This window comes from Aedes albopictus, chromosome 2, assembly GCF_035046485.1.
Source record: "Aedes albopictus strain Foshan chromosome 2, AalbF5, whole genome shotgun sequence".
NCBI lineage: Eukaryota > Metazoa > Arthropoda > Insecta > Diptera > Culicidae > Aedes > Aedes albopictus.
In genome coordinates this window covers 185,228,315-185,249,693 of record NC_085137.1, presented here as the reverse complement: position 1 = coordinate 185,249,693, position 21,379 = coordinate 185,228,315, and the positions used below count along the sequence as shown (strand labels likewise).

The window sequence follows — 21,379 nt, the reverse complement described above, 5'->3', positions numbered from 1 at the left end:
TGCAAAATTACTTGAAAAATTATCGGAAATATCCTTCATTGATTTTCTTGGAAAATTAGCCAGAGATTCCTTTAGAACTTCCTCCAGTGAATCTTCTTCCATAAAATCTCTGAGGAATTTTGCCATGGATTTTTCCAGAGTTTTCTCAAGAAAATCCATGGAATCATCATTGAATTATTTTGAAGACCTAACAATTAATCCTTCCATGGATTTTCTAAAGTTTTTCAGGGAAACCCTCCATGGTTTTATTATATTTTCCTCGGATTACTTTAACCTGTGTTGTTCTTTTAACAACGGCGTGCGTCCTGAAGGGTTGAAAAGTCCTCCAGCGGTTCTTTTATACAGTCGAGTCTCCTATTAGATGCTGCCACCCATGTTACGCCCATCGCAATTTCTCAGTTGTCTTGCATCCAATCCAGCTGATTTTTTTAGTGCAGTTAGTGGTTACTATAGACTCATGACTTACAAAAAATAATCAAATTGGTTAGGAGACAGACTGGAAAACGCGTTGGGCGTAAAGTGGGTGGCAGCGTCTCATAGGAGACCCGACTGTAAATTCATCATTGCATTGCTAAGGAAATACGAGTATCAAAGAAATTGCTCAATGAGTTTTTCTTTCAGAAAACTCTCCTGAGATTCTTTCGCAAAATTCTTCCGTAGATTTCTTTTAGCAAATCAATTCTGAATTCCTTCAGAAGGAAAATCTTCCTCCAAAAATTCTTTCAGGGATTCTTTCAGATAATTCTTGAAGCATTCCTTGAGATGCTGAAGGGTAATTCTTTCTTCTAGGGATTCAAAAACACATTTCGCTCAAGTTTCCAATAGAAATTCTTCCAGGGGTTCCTTACGATATTTCTTCAGAGAATCCTTTAGAAAATCTTCAATGGATTTCTTCCAAAATTTTATTACGGATATCTTCGGAAATATCTTCAGGAATCCATTCATAAAATCTTTCAAGAAATCTTTGAAAAATATCTTCCATAGAATCTCTCAGATATATCTCGAGGGCTTTCTTCAGATGTGCCCTTAAGATATTTTTTTAGATAATCCGCCATGAATTCCATTGGGAAGTTTTTCATGGGTGTCTTGTGAAACTTCTCCTAGATTTTCTTCAGAAATTCTTCTAGAGTGTCCCTTAGAAAATCCTTTTGAAGAAATCCTAAGTTTCTCCAAAAATATCTTCATTATTTAACCCAAGGCTCTAGAAGTTTAACATTACTTAATTGTTCCTTTGAATTCCACTAAGAATTTGCATCCTTTGACAGATACGTATTTCGACCTGCAAATTCTTAGTGGAATTCAAAGGAACAGTACTTAACCCGATTTTCTTTTTATTTACAGATATTCCCCTAACAAGCCCAGGTTAATCATCATTAATTATTGGGATTTTCAGGCTAGTTCATCTGCGCATTCAGAAATGTCTTTCAAAGATTGTTTCAGCAATTTTTTCAGCCAGAGATTTTTAATGTGCCGATGGTTCCTTCAGTTCTTAGTGCAGGAATTTGTTTATGAATTCCTCCAGAGATTCCATTGGAAATGTGTACAGGTATGCAATTATTTAAAAGATTCACACAGGAATTTTTTCTCACACAGGGATTATTGCTTTATTATTTTCAGTGATTCAAGCAAACATTCTCTGGAATTTCATACATCGACTCTTCAGTAGAACTCTCGCGTATTTGCCCAATATTTTTTTCCAGCATTATCTCTAAGGATAAGTCTAGGATTTTTCCACGGATTCAGAAATATCTGCAGAAAATTTTCCTAGGAGTTTCTCCAATTAATAACTGTGGAAGTGCTCAAAGAACACTAAGTTGGAGAGTGGCAGACCAAGTTCCAGTGGGAACGTAGAGCCATACAGAAGAAGAACAGGTTTGTTTTTTTTTTAAGGAAAATCGTCCAAACGGTTTTTTTCCAAGAACTCTTTTGAACTTTCTCAATAAATTCGCTTGAAGTTCCACCAAGTATATTTCCTGGTACTCCTTTAGGTTTTTTTTTTTCAAGGTTTCCTCCAGAGATACCTTCAGGAATCAGACGGGATATTTCTTAAAAAGATCCTTCAGAGATTCTTTAAGAAATTTCTCCATGAATTTTTTTTTCAGAAATATCTTCAAATTTCTTCCAAGGGTTTTTTTTATCATAAAATTCTCCCTTTTTAATTAACATGTGGAATTACCTCATAGGAACTCAGAAGCAAAAATTCCCACAACGGTTCTTGTTAGAATAACTTCTGCGTTTCCGTCAGAAATATCATCTGTGATTCCTTTCAAGATTCCTCCAACCCCAGAGATTTTTGTTGCAGTTCTTCCAAAAATTGAACATAAACTACTGGGCAAATTTTTTAATTTTTAGAGAATCCCTAAAAGAACTCTATAAGATACCTGGAAAGACCTTCTAGAAAAAAAATCTGAATGTTTTCCTAGAATAAAGTACCTGTAATAATTTTGGGAGCAATCTCTGGAGGTATTCATTTTATAATAATTTTTGAGAGAATAGATGAAGAATGTCCCTGAGATATCACTGAAGGGATTTTCAAAAGACTTTCATTAGAAACTTGTGGAGAGATTCCGGAAATAATCCAGAAAGTTCCTGTAACAATTCTTGAAAAAAAATCTTTAGGAATTTCTGAAGTAAATAAAAGAAAATCGGGTTAAGTACGGTTCCTTTGAATTCCACTAAGAATTTGCATCCTTTGACAGATACGTATTTCGACCTCAACTGTAAGGTCGTCTTCAGTGTCTTGTACTTGACTCGACTCAAGTCGAGTCAAGTACAAGACACTAAAGACGACCTTACAGTTGAGGTCGAAATACGTATCTGTCAAAGGATGCAAATTCTTAGTGGAATTCAAAGGAACCGTACTTAACCCGATTTTCTTTTATTTACAGATATTCCCCTAACAAGCCCAGGTTAATCATCATCATTTCTGAAGTAGTTTGCGAAGAATTATTACTCAAGGTATGCACTTCTATAAATATTTCTTGAAAACATCCTTCAGAAGTACCAAGAAATAAAGCTCTGGAAAAACACAGCTCCAAAAAACAAAGGAATCCCATAAGAAATGTCTGAATAAATCCTAAAACAGATTTATGAAGAAGTGTTTGAGGGAACCCCTAGACGGACTTTTGGAGAAAATCCTGGAGGAAATTTTGGAAGAATCTCTTGAGAATTCTTATGAGGAATTACCAGAGAAAAGCCAAGGAATAATTCGTGGGGGAATTTCAGAACAGATTCCCGAGAAAATCTCTGGAATAATTCTTGATGGTATCGTATAAGAATATATAGACTATAGAGGAATACTTGACAGGGCCTCTAGAGGAATTCCAGCAGAAAAATCTGAAAGAATTTCTGAACAAACTGAAGGTATTCGTCGAGGATTTTCTGCAAAAATCTCTGAAGGAATTTTGCGAAGGAATTTCTGCATAAATCTTTGGAGTTACTCCTGCTAGAATTTCTAGATTTACCTCTTCAAGAAGTCCTCGAGAAATCCCTAAGATAAATTCCTGGACAAAATTTTAACTGAATCCCTGAAAGATTTTTTTCTACTTCTGAAATAATTCTGGAAGATACATACTTATGAAGGAATACCGGGAAAATCCTGAATTAACCCGTAGTTCTTAACAGAATATTTTTAGAAATTTGTTGAGAAACTCCTAAACGAAATCTCAAGGACAATTTCTGATGGGATTAAATGAGCATGAGCATAGATGACCGCACAATTTGTAGTTGCTGCTCCGTGATTGACCGCAGTGTGTAAAAAATTCGAAGGTTGAAAGTGAAGATTGACAATCTCATTTTTTCATTCATGTTTGGCCACATTCATTGTCAGCAGAATGCCTCTCTTTTTTCATTCAATTCTCTGTCAGGAATATTTTTTCGCACGTCGTAAAATGTCCAATTTCTGTTAACAGACGCACAATCCGACTTAATGGACAAATAGAGCAGTTAATTAGTTTTGTAATTAACTATTATACACAAGGTTGAGGTGATTGGAAGAATAATCAGGAGTTACGGTCTAGTTATATTTCTCAGTGAAAATTTTCAGTGACAGAAAAATGAATGAATAAGTGAGAAAATTCATTCACCGAAATGAATTTTATTTTGATCCCTCAGTTGGAATCTTCAAAATTCACGTTGAATTTCACTCACTGAAAATGAAAATTTTAAACTCTGGACCGGAGCAATCCAAAATGCACAGTGAACCATTGAATGGGGCATGGGACTAGCACAGCATTCTCAATGTGCACAGTTTGAGAACTCTCAACTATATTAAGGACAATAACGGCGCCGGCCACGTCCTTACGGTATAATCAAAGTGTGCCTTAAACATAACAATAGAAACGTCTATAATGATTACTATTTCTGCAATACTATGTGATTTAAAATGAACTCTTCAAAATCTCACAGTAAATAATAGTATGAAACAAGCTCACCCATGCATGTGCCTCTATCTATATCTAAATCGCTGATTTATGAAAGGACCCGACCTGCTTCCAGTGATCAAAGTGAACCGACTGGGCGCGCTTTTCAGTATTTCTAAAAAAAAATGATTTCTCGTTATCGCCGAACTAAGAACTTTGTAAGATTGGATTCTAAATATTTGATGTACTCTTAAAAAAATGCTCAGTTTTAAACGTCTTAAATTTTAATACTGCTGAAACACATAAGTAAATATTTCGCTTCAGTTTGGTCCAACCTGTCAGCTGAGTGTCCGAATCAAGTCGCGAGGTTTTTTTTTGTATCTGAAACATATTTGCCAAATCGGTTCTTCAAGCTGCGCTAGTAGCGTAGGACAGACTACCGGCTCAATAAATGAAGACAAACACATGAGGACGTGCGGCGTGACTGTTCTACACTCTATCCTCGACAGGAGATGAGAGATTTGATTCAATTTCCGTTTCCGATCCTGACGTTGTTGTTAAAAACGATGGTGAATGCTTCCTAAAGCTGTCGTTGAGTTGTCTATCTCCGAGTAGAGGTATTCATCAAAACTGAGATGTTACGATGGAAATGACTAAACTTGCAAGGGGCTTGGCCCGTCATCATCGTCTTCTTCCTTCTCGCAGAAAAGCTGGGCGGAGTTGAAGCCTAATTCAAGTCTGTCGTCAATCTTCTAACTAAGCACTCCACACAGGCGGATAAAGAACTGCAATATTGATGGGTAGCTAATAGCTAGTGAACGAACGACGACGGCTGCCTGCTGATTTCCAATACCTACGTTTTACGCGATTGATGTTTTGTGGCATTCAACAGATGGATACGCGACGACGACGACGACGACGACGACAGGGGATACTCGTTGGAATAGAATGATTGATGACTTTTTCATCGATTGACTTTTAGTGAATGGTGGTATGCCAACAGGTGCCAGTGTGGCAATATGGATAGAATTATAATTGTAATGAAGTTCTTAGGAATATATAAAGATTGTTAATATTGAATTGAATTGTTGTTAAAGCGGTGAAAGAAATTTGAATTTTGAAATTTTTAAATATTTATTTTTTTAAGTCAGTGTACAAAGATAAGCAGAATCTACTTTACAGAAGGCAAGGTACAAAATGTGAGAATTATTCGCCTTGATTTGCTGCCTAGTGCCTGCCGTAGCATGAGGCTAGGAATAAATCGACCAGAAAAGAATAATGATTTGTGTTTGAAAGTTCGCACTCATTGGGGCGTTAAATTTGCTGTAATTGGCACAACATCGCCCCTGAACGATGTATCTCTTCGTTAGACAAGGAACTAATTAGTTTGAAATAAAAAGCCATCACTGATTCATTGCACAAGCGTTTGCCATTTGGGCGTGTAATCGTGAAATAAACTCAATTGATTCATGTCAATTAAATTCACAGTTCATCGTCAATTACACGCCCACGAGTGCATGATCATTGAAAGCAATTCGCATGCTTAAAGAGTTACTTATTTTTATGTACCGTCGTGCGGGGCTTCTTTTTACACTTTTTCATGATTTTTCAACTTTATGACATTATAACTCCCAGAGTAGTGAATGGATTTCCACAAGTTTTACACATAATAATTGTGAGTATGTATGTAGGATGTATGCAAAATTTGAACTGAATCCATCAATAAACAAAAAAGTTGTTCATACACCAATTGGACACATCTCATATAGAACCAGAGGGGGGCTACTTTGGACATTTTTATCTAAAACAAAATTGCATTTCAAATTCCAGGTTTATTTAGAAAACTACTTTGTACCAATACTGTAGTATACTATATCAGACATGATTTCAATAAATTGATGCGTTTGAAGATGGTTCCGTGCTACCTTTGATATTATGAGCAGCGTGATATTGCTATATAAATAGCCTGAAAAAAAGGACCATCAATCCTTTATTTGGGTGAAATGGTCTTTTATAATGTATAACGATACAAATATTCGATTGTATATGCTACGTTGATATATTTTGAATGAATTGATCAACCCTTTGAAATTTATGAACTGTAGAAACGATGCTTACAGACCAAATGTTCTGATACGTTATGTATATTTTATTCATTTATTCGATGTATTTTCGCGTCCTGCCAAGCAATAAACGGTCTGTTTGAAAAATAATTTCAACCAAATGGAGGGAAAACTATTGCTTCATAATAGTCCCAAAGACATCAAACAGATTTGAACCATATTTCGAATTCAAAAAATCCATATTCGAAAGTGTCCAAAGTAGCCCCGCATTTCAAAAGTAACCCCGCACGACGGTATTCAACCGGTCGGTATGTAGTTCCAGCTAAACCATCAACGCTGCGAATTGCTTTCTAATCCTTCGCCATTTCTGTGCAAAACCGTTTGGAGACTATCCAACAACTGGGACTGGAGCGAAACTGAGTCATTTAATTGCTCAAAACTCCGAAGAAGAATCTGCTTCACGACTTCACCTAATATGCCCCCATAATCATCACTGTCGTCCTCGTAGTCGTCGTCTCCATCGCACAACTAACGTCCAACGCACAACCATCAACGCTATAGACTGACTGTAGCTTGCTGTCTGTATCTGATTTCGAAACGCAACGACGAAACTCCTCTCGCAACTCTTTAGCAATTGCAATAAAAATAATGACTTTTATTGTTGCGACAATAAAATCTCCAGTCCAGTCCCCGGTTCGCTTGGTCGGTCGTCCCATCCGGGTGTACGTGGATACAAGACGAACGACAACACGTTTGGTCGATGATCAAATGGCGGTAATTATTCTGCGATTCATATCGTGTTGTTCTTAAGAGTACGCCAACAAGGGAACTGCATTTTTTCGAAGACTGCGTCTGCTGAATCGAAATAAATCCCCTCACCCGGTTTAATCTACTTCAGCTTCCAGTAGATAAAGTCCACCTTTACGGGGCTCCGGGCCATTTCGAGTGTGCGCTTAGTTTTATGGCCGGCCAGAGCCCCTCAGCTCAGCTGGTCTAGAATGATAAAGGTACGAGTATGGAGTGTAGGTAGGTATACCAGTACCACACATGCCACATTTGGGTCGTAAAAAGTTGAGTAGTCATGAACAGTGAGCATGATTCTTCGGACTGAGTGCAACAAAGATTACACCACTATTCAGTTTGACGGATGATGATAGCTTTTGAAGAGGTATTGAAGCCAAACGCACAGGTAGCACTCACATTCCGGAGATGAGCCATAAAACGGTGCTCGGAGTGACTATTTTTCAAGACGACACGCATTCATTCGTGAAACCGGATCGGCAGTGGTAGTGTGAGGTACCGTACATAGGTTCTTCTGGAGAGATAACGTGGGAAATCCACGACAGTAAAAATGGCGATGACGTTGCTGGAAGTTACCGAGCACTACGACTAGTCACTACGTGCTTAGTCATAAAACTATAAAGCATATGGTGTATGAATTGAAGGGGACGACGTTAGTTGCATGCTAAAAAGCTACATGGATGTACGGTTTAAACTGTTGAACAGATTAGTTCTTCTGTAGAAAGTCTCTGGGACTGCCCGAGCGGCGATGTCCGGGTAGGTTCCAGTCTAACGCTTGTTGGCAGATTTCGTTTCCGTTCCTGTGTAAGTAAGTGTGGTTAATTCACTCCCACTTTCGCTCCCGAATTTCTGTCACTGATATCGGCGATGGAGGCCATGATTCACGTATTATATACCGCAGGCACCTGGTGATAAAGGCCTTCAGCCGTTCAGTGTTCTCCTCTGATACACCTCAGGTTTCGCTGGTGCACAACAGCTCGAGTTACACGGATAAGTGCTGATGTGTACTAGCCTCTGTAATATTCTCGAGAATAGCTGCGTAGTCTTGCAGTAACGAACATTACGAGACGCTCTTTTAAAAGGACATCAAGATAATTTGATGGCGCATAGCCAGCTTCCCGGGAGGCCTTATCGCTCCCTTTGTCCTTGGATGGTGAAAAGAGTCGTCACCACGACAACATCCAACTGCTATGCAAGTATCGGGAACTGTTACTGCGTGCACCGTGATTTGACATCCTGAAGGCTAAGTTCCCATCGGCTAGACACACAGAAAGACTTGCCAACATGGAGAATTCACCAGCTCGGATACAAACCAGAAGACCGACGCCATGACAGCGACGCTACCAGGATGTTCTCCGCACGATCACTTATTTGGCAAAAGAATTGACTTTGACCGAAGGGCATGGGTATGAACTGCGTATCCGACTCCAAACCCTAGGGCCACCTCTTATTCAACGCCTAAACTAACTACTCTTCGAATCTTCGTGCCACTTTCTCTAAAGCTCTGACATGATTTGGGCCACCATCCTTTGGTAGATCTATCCTGCGCATGCCCCTTTTTTCTTCTAAGCAATGGGGGAATAGACTGCTCAACAGACCCCTGAACAGGGAGGTCCAAGTAGTGTTGGGGTAGGGCCCGCCTCCTACAACCAAAGTTGAAGCCAATAATACCATTTCCACAAACCAGTAAACAACCTTCTCATTGCAGTCAAACCCTTCGTGTCTCCGGAATCGTCAAGAAGGCATAGCTAGTGCACATCGCATCCCCAAGGCTAGCTGCGTAGCAAGCAGCAATGAACATCGTTGACTCGCTTTGGAAAGTCCACCAAGGTAGCATATGCTAGCGCATAGCCAGTTTCCCGAGAGGTCCGTGCCAGTCCTGTTGTCCTCGGAAGGCAGACAGGGTCAACACCATGCCTGTTTCCAACAGCACAGCATGTATCAAGAACTGATACCTCGTGAACAACGTTTTGACCATCCCGTAAGTAAGGCTCTATCAGCCAGCACACACAAGGACGTGCGGACATGGGGCCTCCACCTGCCCCAACTCCAACCGCGAGCTCGGATCCAACCCAGTAGACCGACGTCATGTACTAACCCCAACTAACTAACTAACTAACTAGTGACCCGTGCCGAGGAATGAGTGATCGAGAGGGTGAAAAAGATGCTCGAGCGTTGACGAAACCTGTGGTATACCTGTGCAAACACCCCCCCCCCCCCCACAGTATTTCGTCCTTTACTGCGTTAATGCAGGGCGCAGGGCTCTGGCGTAGCGGACCTTTTCCCGTAGTACTCGTGGGATTAAACATGAAGAACTCTAATAAAAATCAAAATTAGCAAGTAGTGGTAGTGGTGAGGCCAAGCTTCGCAAGAATTGGGTTGGCCAGGTCAACGTGGGAGCTCCGATCCATTTCCGCGCTAGCCTGCCAGTGGAGATATTGGACGAAGCGTGGTTGATGAGGACCATCAACAAAAGTGAGAAGGGCTGTACGGGATCGAAGTGGCTGAGCAGCAGCTTGGCATGGTCATCGACTTTGCGTCCACGAAGTGCAACATAAATAAGAACCTGAAAACAGCCCTGAGCGACTTTGTAAGTCGATGGACGATGCCAAGCAGGATCACGTGAGCCTCGTGAAGACTGCTGCAGTGGAGGAACCAGCGAAAGTAAAGGTTACGAAGTTTACCCAAACGGAGGCCCTCGCTTGTTATAAACACTCGCAGAAGCGAGTGAGGCAGTCTTCAGGTGAGGAGCTGTCTGGTGGTGCCTGCAAGGCTAGGAAAATGCTAACCCCGAATTCCGGTAGTAATACCGGCAAGTCCGACCTCAGCCAGGCGTCCCCGGAAAACTGGGAAGTGTGGGCTTGAAAAGGCTGGCCCGTCCCGGATGGAAGGGTACAGGGGGTTGGACCGTTGTTAGGCCCTCAGAAACTACATATTAGGGTGAACCGAGAGGGGGACCTTTAACGAAAGTTGAGCGTAAGAGGAAAAAGGAATAGAGACGCCAAACCAAGAAGGCGTAAAAGAGTATATGCCAAGCGCGAGAAAGGCGATGCGCTCGTCATCAAGACGGAACAGTTCAAGTACGTGGACGTCTTGAAGGCGAGCCGAAGTGCGCAGTATTAGTGATTAGACATACTGATACTCGAAGTTTTCGGCTATTCAGTCAGGCGGATTCAAACGGTAGTTTGTTAACTGCCCGACGTTTCGGCTGTGTTGGCAGCCTTCTTCTACGGGAAATAAGGTCTGTCGTTTCTAACAAACTACCGTTTGAATCCGCAAGACTGAATTGCCGAAAACTTCGAGTATCAGAATCTAACAGTCGGAAACTACAATAAAATTAGCCCGACACGAATGCACCCTTCAGGTGTAAAGTGTCGTAAATACATTAACAAACAAACAACAAACAATAAAATTAGCCGTACTCGTACGGGTGAAATAATCCTAGAGGAAGCGCGACAAAGAACGCAAGAGTGCCGCCTACAAAAGTTTGGTGGAAGAGGTCCTTGACGAAGGGGTAGAGGTGAGGGCTCTTACACAAGAGGCGACTTTGAAGTTGAAAAACCTAGACATGGTCACCGAAGTGGAAGAGCTCGTCACGGCACTGCGGCAACAGTGCAGGTGGCCGCCGCAGCCGTTAGGCTACGGAAGGGGCCGGTAGAGACACAAGGTAGCTTTGGTTCAGCTACCGGTGGCGGACGCAAAACAGTGTGTTGAAATAGGGAGGATTAAGGTAAGCTGGTGCGAATGACATCTGACATTCCGCGAGCCACCGGAGGTTTGTTTCAGGTGTCTGGAACCAGGACATAAGTCATGGGCCTGCAAAGGCTCTGACAGGAGTAAACTGTGTAGAAGACTCTGCGCCGAACGCAATAAGGCACAAGACTACAGGAGTCTACCCATTTGTTTGACTTGTACCAGGAAATCCGTGAACTACAGGCATCCATCGGGTGATCCAAAGTACCCGGCCCTCAAGTAAGCCGCAGCCAACAAATCACAGTGCAGGTTACGATGCTGAACATTAACCACTGTGATGCGGCTCAGCAACTGCTTTGTCAGGTGGTTTCTGAGTGTGGGACGCATATCGCCATCATAGTGGACCGTTACCGAGTACCCGCCAGCAACGGCAATCGGGTCGCGGATGGGTCCTGAAAAATAACGGCGATATAGACGACGGGTAAAGACTAAATACCCCGAGCAGAAATTGGTGTCTACTACCTATGAGGGCTTCGTGGTCATCACAGTAAACGGGGTCTTGTTTAGTAGCTGTTATGCGCCTCCGAGGTAGTCGACCGAGCAGTTTACGCAGGTGCTGGACTGTATGACGACCGTGCTGACAGAGCGAATGCCGGTGGTAATAGCGGGTGACTTTAATGTCTGGGCCGTGGAATGGGGAAGCCATTCCTCGAATCAGTGGGGTCAGATCCTGCTAGAGACACTGGCAATACTAGATGTCGTCATGGCTAATGTCGGTACCAACAGTACCTTTAGTCGGAACGGTGTGGAGTCGATAATTGACGTTCCTTTTTGTAGTCCTGGCCTAACAAATAGTTCGAACTGGAAACTAGACGATAGCTATGCTCACAAAGATCTGCCAGGTACCGACTCACAGCAGCAGGCAGCGGGTAGAAGAAGAGGCGGCTAAACCAAGGATTAGCCCTCACAGGTGGAAGACATCATACTTCGACGAAGGAGTATTTAAGGAGGTGCTCCGCCGTGAGCGAAACTTATTTGGTTTAGACGGCGATGAGCTGGTAGCGGTGCCCTGGGTACCCTCATGTGCGTGTGATGCGACCATGCCTAGGCGAGTCCACCCTAGAAATGGGAGGCCACAAGCTTACTGGTGGACCGACGCGATTGCGGACCTGCGCCGCGCCTGCCTACGGGCTAGGCGGCGGATGCAGCGAGCACGATCAGAGGAAGAGCGAAACGAACGGTGGGTGGTGCTCGCCACTGCAAAAGCCGCGCTGAAGACCGAGATAAGAGCAAGCAAAAAGGCCTGCTTTGAGGGTCTCTGTCAGAGTGCTAATGTGAACCCGTGGGGTGATGCCTACAGGATCGTTATGGCCAAGACGAGAGGTGTGATGGCTCCTATAGAGCAAACTCCAGAGATGTCGGAGGGGATCATCGAGGGGCTTTTTTCGCGTCATTATCCTAGTCCTTGGCCTCCTTTCGTAGGGCAGCCGAGGACTGGGGCAGGCGATGAGGGTCACCGATGTGGAACTTGCGGGGATCGCAAAGTCCCATAGCGTAGGTAAGGCCTCAGGTCCGGACGGAGTTCCGAACCTGGCCTTAAAAGTAGCTATTGCAGGGGCTTCCGAGCCGTTCAGGTCTGCTATGCAGATATGCCTGGACAAAGGAGTCATATCTACATACAACATTCAGTGTGAATCGCTGCTACAGGCTACGACTTTATGCATCCACATTGACTGAACAATTTGCAATTTGTACTCGTTATCATGATAAATCGACAATGATTTTTCATAAGGGCCTAACTGACTTGATCGATTTCTCTTCGTCGACTCTCTCTTTCGCTAATAACTTGATCAAAACAAACAAAATCATTATTCTTTTTGATCCTATAGCAACATGCAGTCGTCTTCTTCGCATTTCAATCAAAAAATCTTTGGTAAACTCAATACACATTCTGTGATAACACAAAGAGAGGATCGATGAAGAGAACTTGAAAATGTCAGTTAGGCCCAAATGAAAAATCAGTGTCGAAATGTCCAGTCCTTGACATTGGCTCGTAAACTAGAGCACGGCCCACATTTCGGCTTTCCTAATAACTTAGGTCATATGTGCTAATTTCCAGCTATGTTCGACCCATTTTATTCGCGCTCCGTAGTCAGGTGTCTCCGATGCCCCAATACCGATTCGTAGTCAGTCAGTCAGTACTTGTTCCGGAGATAAACAGGCCGCCATTGATAACACAACACCATCATCATCGTCATTCGTCATTCGTCACTTCGTCAATTTGTGACTATGGGCTTACGCCACTTTGTTCACCGGTGGTGGCGGCGACTGGTACGCGAATTGTTGGCGTAGGTACCTACCTACCATCATCATAGCTCACCATCGCCGCCGCCGCAGCCGTGCTAATATATCTTATCAGTGAAGGTCAACCTGCGGCGCGGGTTGTCAGGTACCTAGACTCTACCTACAGCGCGCACCGCGAGCAAGCCGAGCAAGGCTGGCACTTTCCCCTTCAACTTGTAGACGTCACGCCGTGCCAATTATTGGGACGGAAATTAGAACAAGGAAAGACCTTCGATCGTTCTTTCTTTGTCGGGAGATAGCGCCCCCGCAGGGGGAAGATAACTTGACGAAGTACAGTTTCATCAAATTCAGATTTGTTTGGTACCTTGAACGGCTTCCAAGTAACAGCAACAACAATGCCAGCGAAAGGCTCTTCCTGCGATAATCTATGTGTACAGTACATTGTACCTTCACTTCACATATGGATCGAGTCGAGAGGCATACTAATTTGTCTCGGTTTCCACGAAACGCTTAATTTATTCTCAATGATATCGCGATGAGGCGTGTGCAACATCGGAATACATGCTGGTTCGCCCCGTCGCCGTCGCCCCTTTCTAATCAACCTCAACAATGAAAAGTTTGTTCCCTCCTGTGGACTTAATGTGCTCGCAGTGTCGAAGAGCTTTTTCAACCCATACACTCCATGAAATAAAAATAGTACCTCAAAATAAATGCCTTATGGAATGAAACCAAGATTTGGGGCGCTCCAGTGAATTTAAACCTGGTTCTTCTGTGTACAACATAGTTATTTATGTAATGAGTTGCAGACAATTGTGTTTTGCAACGAGTTCCATACAAAGTTTTATGCAATGATTTTTTCATTATACAACGCATTTGAGTAGCATAATGTTCATAATGCAACTCAAATGAGTTGCATAATCAACATTATGCAACTATTTTTCATTATGCAACTCATTTCAGTTGCATTATGAACCGGTACGAAAAAGTAGGTCATTATGAAACTGAAATGAGTAGTATAAAACAGAAATTATGATATTGAATTGCATAAAATAAGTTAACTTTATGTACTACTGTTCAAGTCTGAGATTAAACTCTCTTCGAAATCGTAAAATAATAAATTCATCTTAATTTTAGTTATGTGGTTACGCTGGCTAAGATAGTGCGTAATGCCCACCTACCCCTACAATATTCATCTAAATTTCCAAAGGCAAAAGAAAATACATTGCTGCCTTACTTATCATGCAGAGTGTGCCCTTTCGCTTAAAGGCGGAACTTTCGTTATTTTCATCACAATACAACACCAGCCCTGCTGGTTAAGGCTTCAGTATCCTATAATACCATAGCATTACCTAGAGCATTACTGAAAATAGCTCTGAGTAAGTAGTGCTACTATCGCAATGATAATTAGCGGATTCGTAAATTGCAATGCAATTGTTTGTGGGTATGTTTAAAAGTTGAATGAAAAGTCTGATAAAATTTAGTTGACAAATGTCTAAAGTAGTGCAAATTGTCATTCCAGCTGAATTCACGATACATAGACAAGTTGAAAGCTTTTTTGCAGTTTTGTTCTCTAGAAAATGTTTAACTCTTTTCAGCTTGCACTTTTGTCAACTCACGCAAAACCCCAAAAAATCGACATATGCACGCAAAGCTTTCGGTTGTTGTTAGGTACTCCGCGTTGTTTATGTGAGCTTCAGGTTCTCGTGATATGTAGTACCAAATGCAATCATGTGTTGTTGTTGTTGTTAGAAGCACTTGTTGCCGTGTCAAGCCAAAGCCGAAGCCAGTGCGGCACCAACCAGCTCATTTGTTCCCCTTGACACACATTTGGGACTGTGCAAAAGCTGAATGCTTGCCGGAGTTGGCGGGCGCGAAGCTCTCGTGTGTAACTTTGCTTTTTTGCTTTCGATGGCGTTGCTTTTTTCTCGCATTCAACTGTGCTCAAAGTTGACTGTTGTTGCTGGCTGGTGCTGGTGCTGGTGCTGCTGCTAGTACCTACTGGGGGTTTGTGATGGGGGCTCTCTTCAAATAATTATAGGTTTTAGTAAGCAACAATCGTAGGTTCGTAGATAGGGTGTGGGACCAATGATACAGGGGCTTTTGTTTTGGGCACTTTTCATAAATAGCTCAGTCAGTTTTACACATATTGACTTGATGTTTTACACATGGCTTGATACTGTGCGTATGTCCGTATTCAATACAATTCAATTGGTAAGCAATCAATTGAGATATGGAATAAAGTGCCCAAAATAACACCTTGTGCCAAAAACCCCTTCACCCTAGTAGTTAAGGGTATGCGGTATACCGAAAAGTTTCGCCAAATGCACCTCGAAACGAAATTCCGCGGAATTCTACGGAATTCAACCAGGCGAAATTTATGATTTTGAATTTCGTTTCGTTTCGTCAAATTCTAAAAATTTCGCCTTCAAAAAATATATTTTGACGAAATTAAACGGAATTTCACGGAATGTCTAATAAATTTCGAAAACAAGTTCATTGTGTAAATGCCTTTTTTGAAAGAGTTTATTTTTTTAATGGAACTCTTGAAAGGGATTTACCATTACATCTGTATGACCAGGGCTGGATGTACGGGTGGGATGGGGGTGGCCGGGGGTGGTTATTCGGGCTCCGGGCCCCCACATTTTAGGCCCCCCTACAAAGACCTTTTTTGATTATTACACATCAACTTTATGTTTCATATTGCTCAAATACTGTTTGAAAACAAAGAAATTTTTGTATGCTCATCACCAATGGACCTTCGCATCCGCTCGGGCCTCGGGCAATCCTTGATCCGGGCCTGTGTATGATGAAACGCTATTCACGGTTAAGCTCTTATTCCTTTCGTTAATAAGAAATCCCGTAGAATTTTCTGGCCAAATTATATATGTACGATTCATAAAGCTTGTAACTAATGACGGTGGCCACAGCTACCGTTGGCTGAGGAGAGGGTCACAGAAGGTGACCCTTCCCAGTGGCTAACGAGACTCTGTATTTACCCTCAATCCCAGGGTCGGCACGCTTATCCTTGCTATTTCGCGGATTCAGGAAAACACTTGAGCTGCCTTTTTCACACTCCTGTTTATTCCTCCAAACTTTGTGCACTTCCTCTCTATCTTTCCCTAGCTCTCTACTTTCACTCTACTTCCACCCACTTTCTTAAGACTAATCTGACCTTCTGTCTTCGGGGCCCCTTTCTCCTGCTGTCCTCATCCACCGATCCTCTCCTTTCTCGTTCTTCTTCTGCTCGTTCAATGCGACCTTAATCGCCCGATCGAATCGGGGTATCTGCGGCCACTGGAGAACAGCTCCTAGGGTGGTCCTCGGCCTGGTGTAGCGAATAGCCGGATCATCATCTGCCCAAGCCTTCGCCGGATGTAGCCACGGCGGAAGGTGACCCATTTAGGGGTTAGGGTTCACCTCTTTGGTAGTGGTATAACTACGGCAAAACCTCGGGGTGCTGTGTGAGGGGGGGGGGGATTCCAGGTATTATATGGTTCATGGAATTATCTAGATTCTAGATTACCTGTGTCCTTGGAATCCACCACACACACACAATAGGAACACATTAGACACTACAAGTACAGAGGACTTCACGAGTGTCGATCACTTGGGCAAATGGCCGTTTCTTAGGTCGATTGAGGATCTGCAAGATCCTAATGGCCTCCTCTCGCTACCACCATCTACGGCCATGTTTCAGGTAAGGCCGAGTCATCTGGTGGCTAATGTTGACGGGTGATGGTAGCTGCTATATATGGCTGCGTCCTTTTCGGGTGACCAGCAAACACAAAGAGTGGAAACAAACAACACAAACACTTTCCTGAATTTTAAATAAACAAACAGACGAAAACTACACTAGACCACGACAAACTCTCATAAACCTGCTGAGGGGGTGCTACGAACCGTTACAAGCTATAACCCTAGGCTAGTCCCGAATCAAATGACCTGAAGGTAGAACACACTTTTTAAATTTTTTTGGGAGTGGTTTTTTGATCCCAGGTCCTCGATGAGAAGGGCATGCACATCAACCATAGCATCAGGTCCGCTTAACATGTAGAATCTTGAGTCCAGTTTTATCTGGTAGAATTGTTGGCTTAATATCTAGAGATGATTGTATTTATATTTTTAGAATTTGCGAATTGCGGATCGAGTTTGCGGATGCTTCAATGATTACCGCATATATTTCGTAAGCATTCTCTGTGAGTTTTACAGGGTATTTTCTGATAAATTCAATCATCTATCATTTCTTTGAAGGTTGTAGATTTCAAGCTGTCTTTAGCTTGATTGGTAAACATCTAGTAGTTGATGTTTCCACATCATATGCTTCATGTTTCTGATAAACAATCGATATTAGAGCATCTTACAGTAGAGGTGTGCGCCGATTTGAAATCTGGCGGCGTTTGGCGCTTTTTAATTCGGCGTCGGCGTGAATCGGCGTGGCCATAATTTTGACTTCTCTATCAATTTGATCTTCGCAAATCAATACTAGTTTTTTTTTTATTTTTTATTAACTTACCTCAATCGTTGAAGATTCAACAATTTTTTTATAATTAATGTTTAAATTTATTTAGATTTTCCTCTGTCTTTTTAAACTTATCTGAACCCTTTCCTTCCCGCGACTTGAACGGCTATTCCTATGCCAAGAAAGCATTTCCGAAAAAAGTGTTTGAACAAAAGTTTAGCAAATTGACTAAATTTTTCAAAATCAACGAAAATAGTTGTAAATCAATAGTGTTTTGATTGTTTATCAGCAGTTACACTTTTGAAACAAGTAGTTAGGATTTGGCTTTACCTAATGAGATTACAATCATATTCTAAAAAGTATTGCATCATATTTATCTGATTCCGCTTGTCTGGAGTTCGTAGAAAATCGATGGTGCTCTAGAGCAATCGTGGGAAGTAGAGAAGTAATAATCATCAACAAGCTGCACGAGAAATGAATCCAAAAGTTTTTTTTTTATTTTTTTGTATTTAAGATATTGTTAGAGTTTAGATACCCAAAATATCTTTCCAAGTATTTATCTCCAAACTCCATTAGGACTTTATCTTCAAATTCCCACTATATTCTACTTATATTCCACTAGCAAGTTGCTCCAAATCTTGAATACTCATTGAAAAAGAAACATCTGTACAAATGACTTGATTTTTTATGCAGTGAGATGTGCAAAACTCCAAGTAAATTGCTACAATATTGGCTGACTTACAGCTCAAAATGGTCAGAATCGGTCCAGGGCCCAAATGGTCCTCCACCCTTGCTAGGCAAAGTTGGGTACTTATCTGAAATGTTTAGACATAAATATCAAATTATATTTGAACACTCCTAGTCATTCATTCTGCATAAAATGCATGCGAATAGGAATTCAATTGTAAGTTTTGTGAGGAGGTGTTTCCAAATTAGATCACCGAATTTGTGAGTAGTTATATTTTTCATGTGTATGTTTGTTCTAATAAATGTATTATTTTAGCATTTTAGCTTACCGAAGACAAATCCAATGTCGGGTTTGATGTGAGAAACGGTAGAAAAACGGCAGCCCCAGCAACAAACCTAAAAATGGAACTGTAGCAAATGAAATCTTGAAGATGAGACTAAACTGAAACACCGCCACGCCAACGCTAGAAAAAAACACGCAGCATCCATTTCTTGATCAATTTGATATAACTGCAAAATTCCGCGGAACTTTTTCGAAAATTTCGTTTCGTTTCGAAAAATACCGAGTGAATTCGGATTTCGTATCGATCTCACGAAACATTTTTGAATTTCGTTTCGTTTCGTACCGCATTGCGTCAAAAATTTCACATATCGTTTCGTTTCGTTTCGCTTTGAAAAAATCCCATACCGCATACCCTTACTAGTAGTTGCCAAACCATAGTTTTGCCGCGTTTTAGAAACTTGATGAGGATGTTTTCTTTTTTTTGCGTTGAAAGCATTTTCTCAAGGATTTTACTGATGTGATTATAGTCATTCTATGTATTATAAATTTCATAATATTCAGCAAAAATTGTTGCCAAACATTATTTCGAAAAACTTTGCTAGTAATTATACAAACTTATTTAGAAATTATAATTTTTTTACGAAATTTTCCTGCGATTCACCTAGATAACAAGATTCACTAATGAGTTTTTTTGCCTTTCTCGTACACCAAAGTGTACTGAAAGGCTATATGTTCACTCAAAAAACTAATTTTCGATAGAAGGCTCGGAGGGTCAAGTCACATATACTAATCAACTCAGCTCGACGAATCGTTGGACACCGATTCGAGAGAGGAATTCATCTGTTACAACGGGTCTGGTTTCCGTGCGGTTGGCACATTCAAGGCGGAGCTTCGGTACAAAGAGCACGTGTCGAAAGAAGAGCTCTACGTTTTCGAGGGAACGAGGCAGCCACTGCTCGGACGGCAAACAATGTGCCGTTGAGGATCGTTGGAATCGATCTTCAAGATTTTTGCCACGTGTCGGAAAAGAAGGTTGACTGCAAGAAGCAGTTGAAGCCATTGCTGCTGAAGCATGCTGAAGTATTCGAAGGTGAGTTGGGCTGTTTCAAGCATGGCAAGGTGCATTTGTCCCTGAAAGAGGAAGCAGTTTCTAGGTTCTGCAAGCCAAGAAAGGTTCCGTTCGCGTTCAAGGAGAAGGTGGAAGCGGAACTGGATCAACTGGAAGAATCCGGCATTATTTCGAAAGCGCCATCATCAGAAGCAGAATGGGGTACACCGCTAGTCCCCGTTCTGAAGAAAGATTCGTCCATCAGGCTGTGTGCAGATTATTGGATCACGGTCAACCCGTTTTTGGTGGACAACCGTCACCCTTTCCCGGTGATAGACGAGATTTTTGCGGCGCTGCAAGGAGTTAAATATTTTTCGAAGCTCGACCTGAAGAACGCCTATTATCAGCAAGAGGTGGACGCAGACACAAGGCATCTGCTAACTTGGAGCACGCACAGAGGTGTGTACCTGATGAACCGGCTGCCATTCGGAACCAAGACAGCCTGTGCCATTTTTCAAGCGACGTTGGAGAAAGTTCTACAAGGCTGTCGTGGCACAGTCAGTTACCTGGATGATGTTATGGTGTCAGGTAGAACCGTGGAAGAACACCTGGAAAACCTGAATGCTAACGCGACTCAAGGAAGCGGGATTTGTACAGAACATGCAGAAGTGTGAATTTTTCAAACAAGAAGTCGGTTATCTTGGTCACGTCATCGACCAGGATGGCCTGCACAAGGACCCTGAAAAAGTTCAAGCAATCATGGATGTCAAACCGCCGAAGGATGTCAAGAAAGTTCGAGCATTCGTGGGCCTAGCGAACTATTATGCGAAGTTTTGCCCAAGTTTGGCCCAGTGTTTGAAACCGTTGTACGAGCTGCTGAGGGACGACGTGAAGTTTTCTTGGACGGAGAATCGGCAGAGAGCATTTGCAGCCATCAAGAAGCTGCTTTCGGAGGACACGGTTCTGGTATATACAACTCGGACATGCCGATCAAGCTCTATTGCGACGCTTCAAACGAAGGAATTGGAGCTGTTATTGTTCATGAGTTTCCGGACAAGAGTGAACGACCAATATCATTTGCATCGAGGGTGTTTAAGAAGCACGAAGCAGGATTTTCCGTGATCGACAAAGAAGCACTGGCCATCTATTACGGAATCAACAAGTTCAACACTTACCTGCAAGGACGACACTTCAAGCTCATGGTGGAACACAAGCCTTTGACAAGCCTCTTCAGTCCTAAGGGTGTTCCGGAGACAGCAGCTGGACGTTTGCAGCGATGGGCAGTTTTCCTGTCGAACTGTGACTACGAGATTCAACATGTGAAAGGAGTTCGAAACGTTCCAGCGGATTTTTTGTCAAGGCACCCCATTGGTAACGACGGAAGCGAAGAAGACGAGGACGAAGCGGTAAGTTTCCTGAATTTTGTGGAAGCTGAGACCCGTTCATTGGTAGAGCGCAAGCAGATCATCGTCGAAAGCCGCCGTGACAAGTTGTTGAGCCGTGTAGCTGAATACGTTAAATCTGGTTGACCGCAAATGATCCAAGAAGAGGACCTGAAGGTTTTCCACCGAAAGCGAGATGAGCTGAGCATTGAAGAAGGAGTTCTATATTGGGGCTACCGGATTGTAGTTCCAACCAAGCTGAGGAAGTTTTTGCTAGACGAGCTCCATTCAGTCCACC

The 21,379-nt window shown here is 42.3% G+C and overlaps 2 protein-coding genes across 6 annotated transcripts in view; one reads left to right on the top strand and one right to left on the bottom strand.

The window, feature by feature from the left end:
- The window catches only part of LOC115258752 (neurogenic protein mastermind), a 564,992-nt gene that overhangs the window by 459,752 nt on the left and 83,861 nt on the right, over positions 1 to 21,379 (bottom strand). The gene's annotated exons all lie outside the window — the stretch shown is intronic.
- LOC134286290 (uncharacterized protein K02A2.6-like) lies at positions 18,379 to 20,373 on the top strand. The gene is made up of 2 exons (XM_062847891.1): positions 18,379 to 18,394; positions 19,535 to 20,373. Exons 1-2 carry the CDS (start codon positions 18,379 to 18,381, stop codon positions 20,371 to 20,373), a joined length of 855 nt encoding a protein of 284 aa, XP_062703875.1.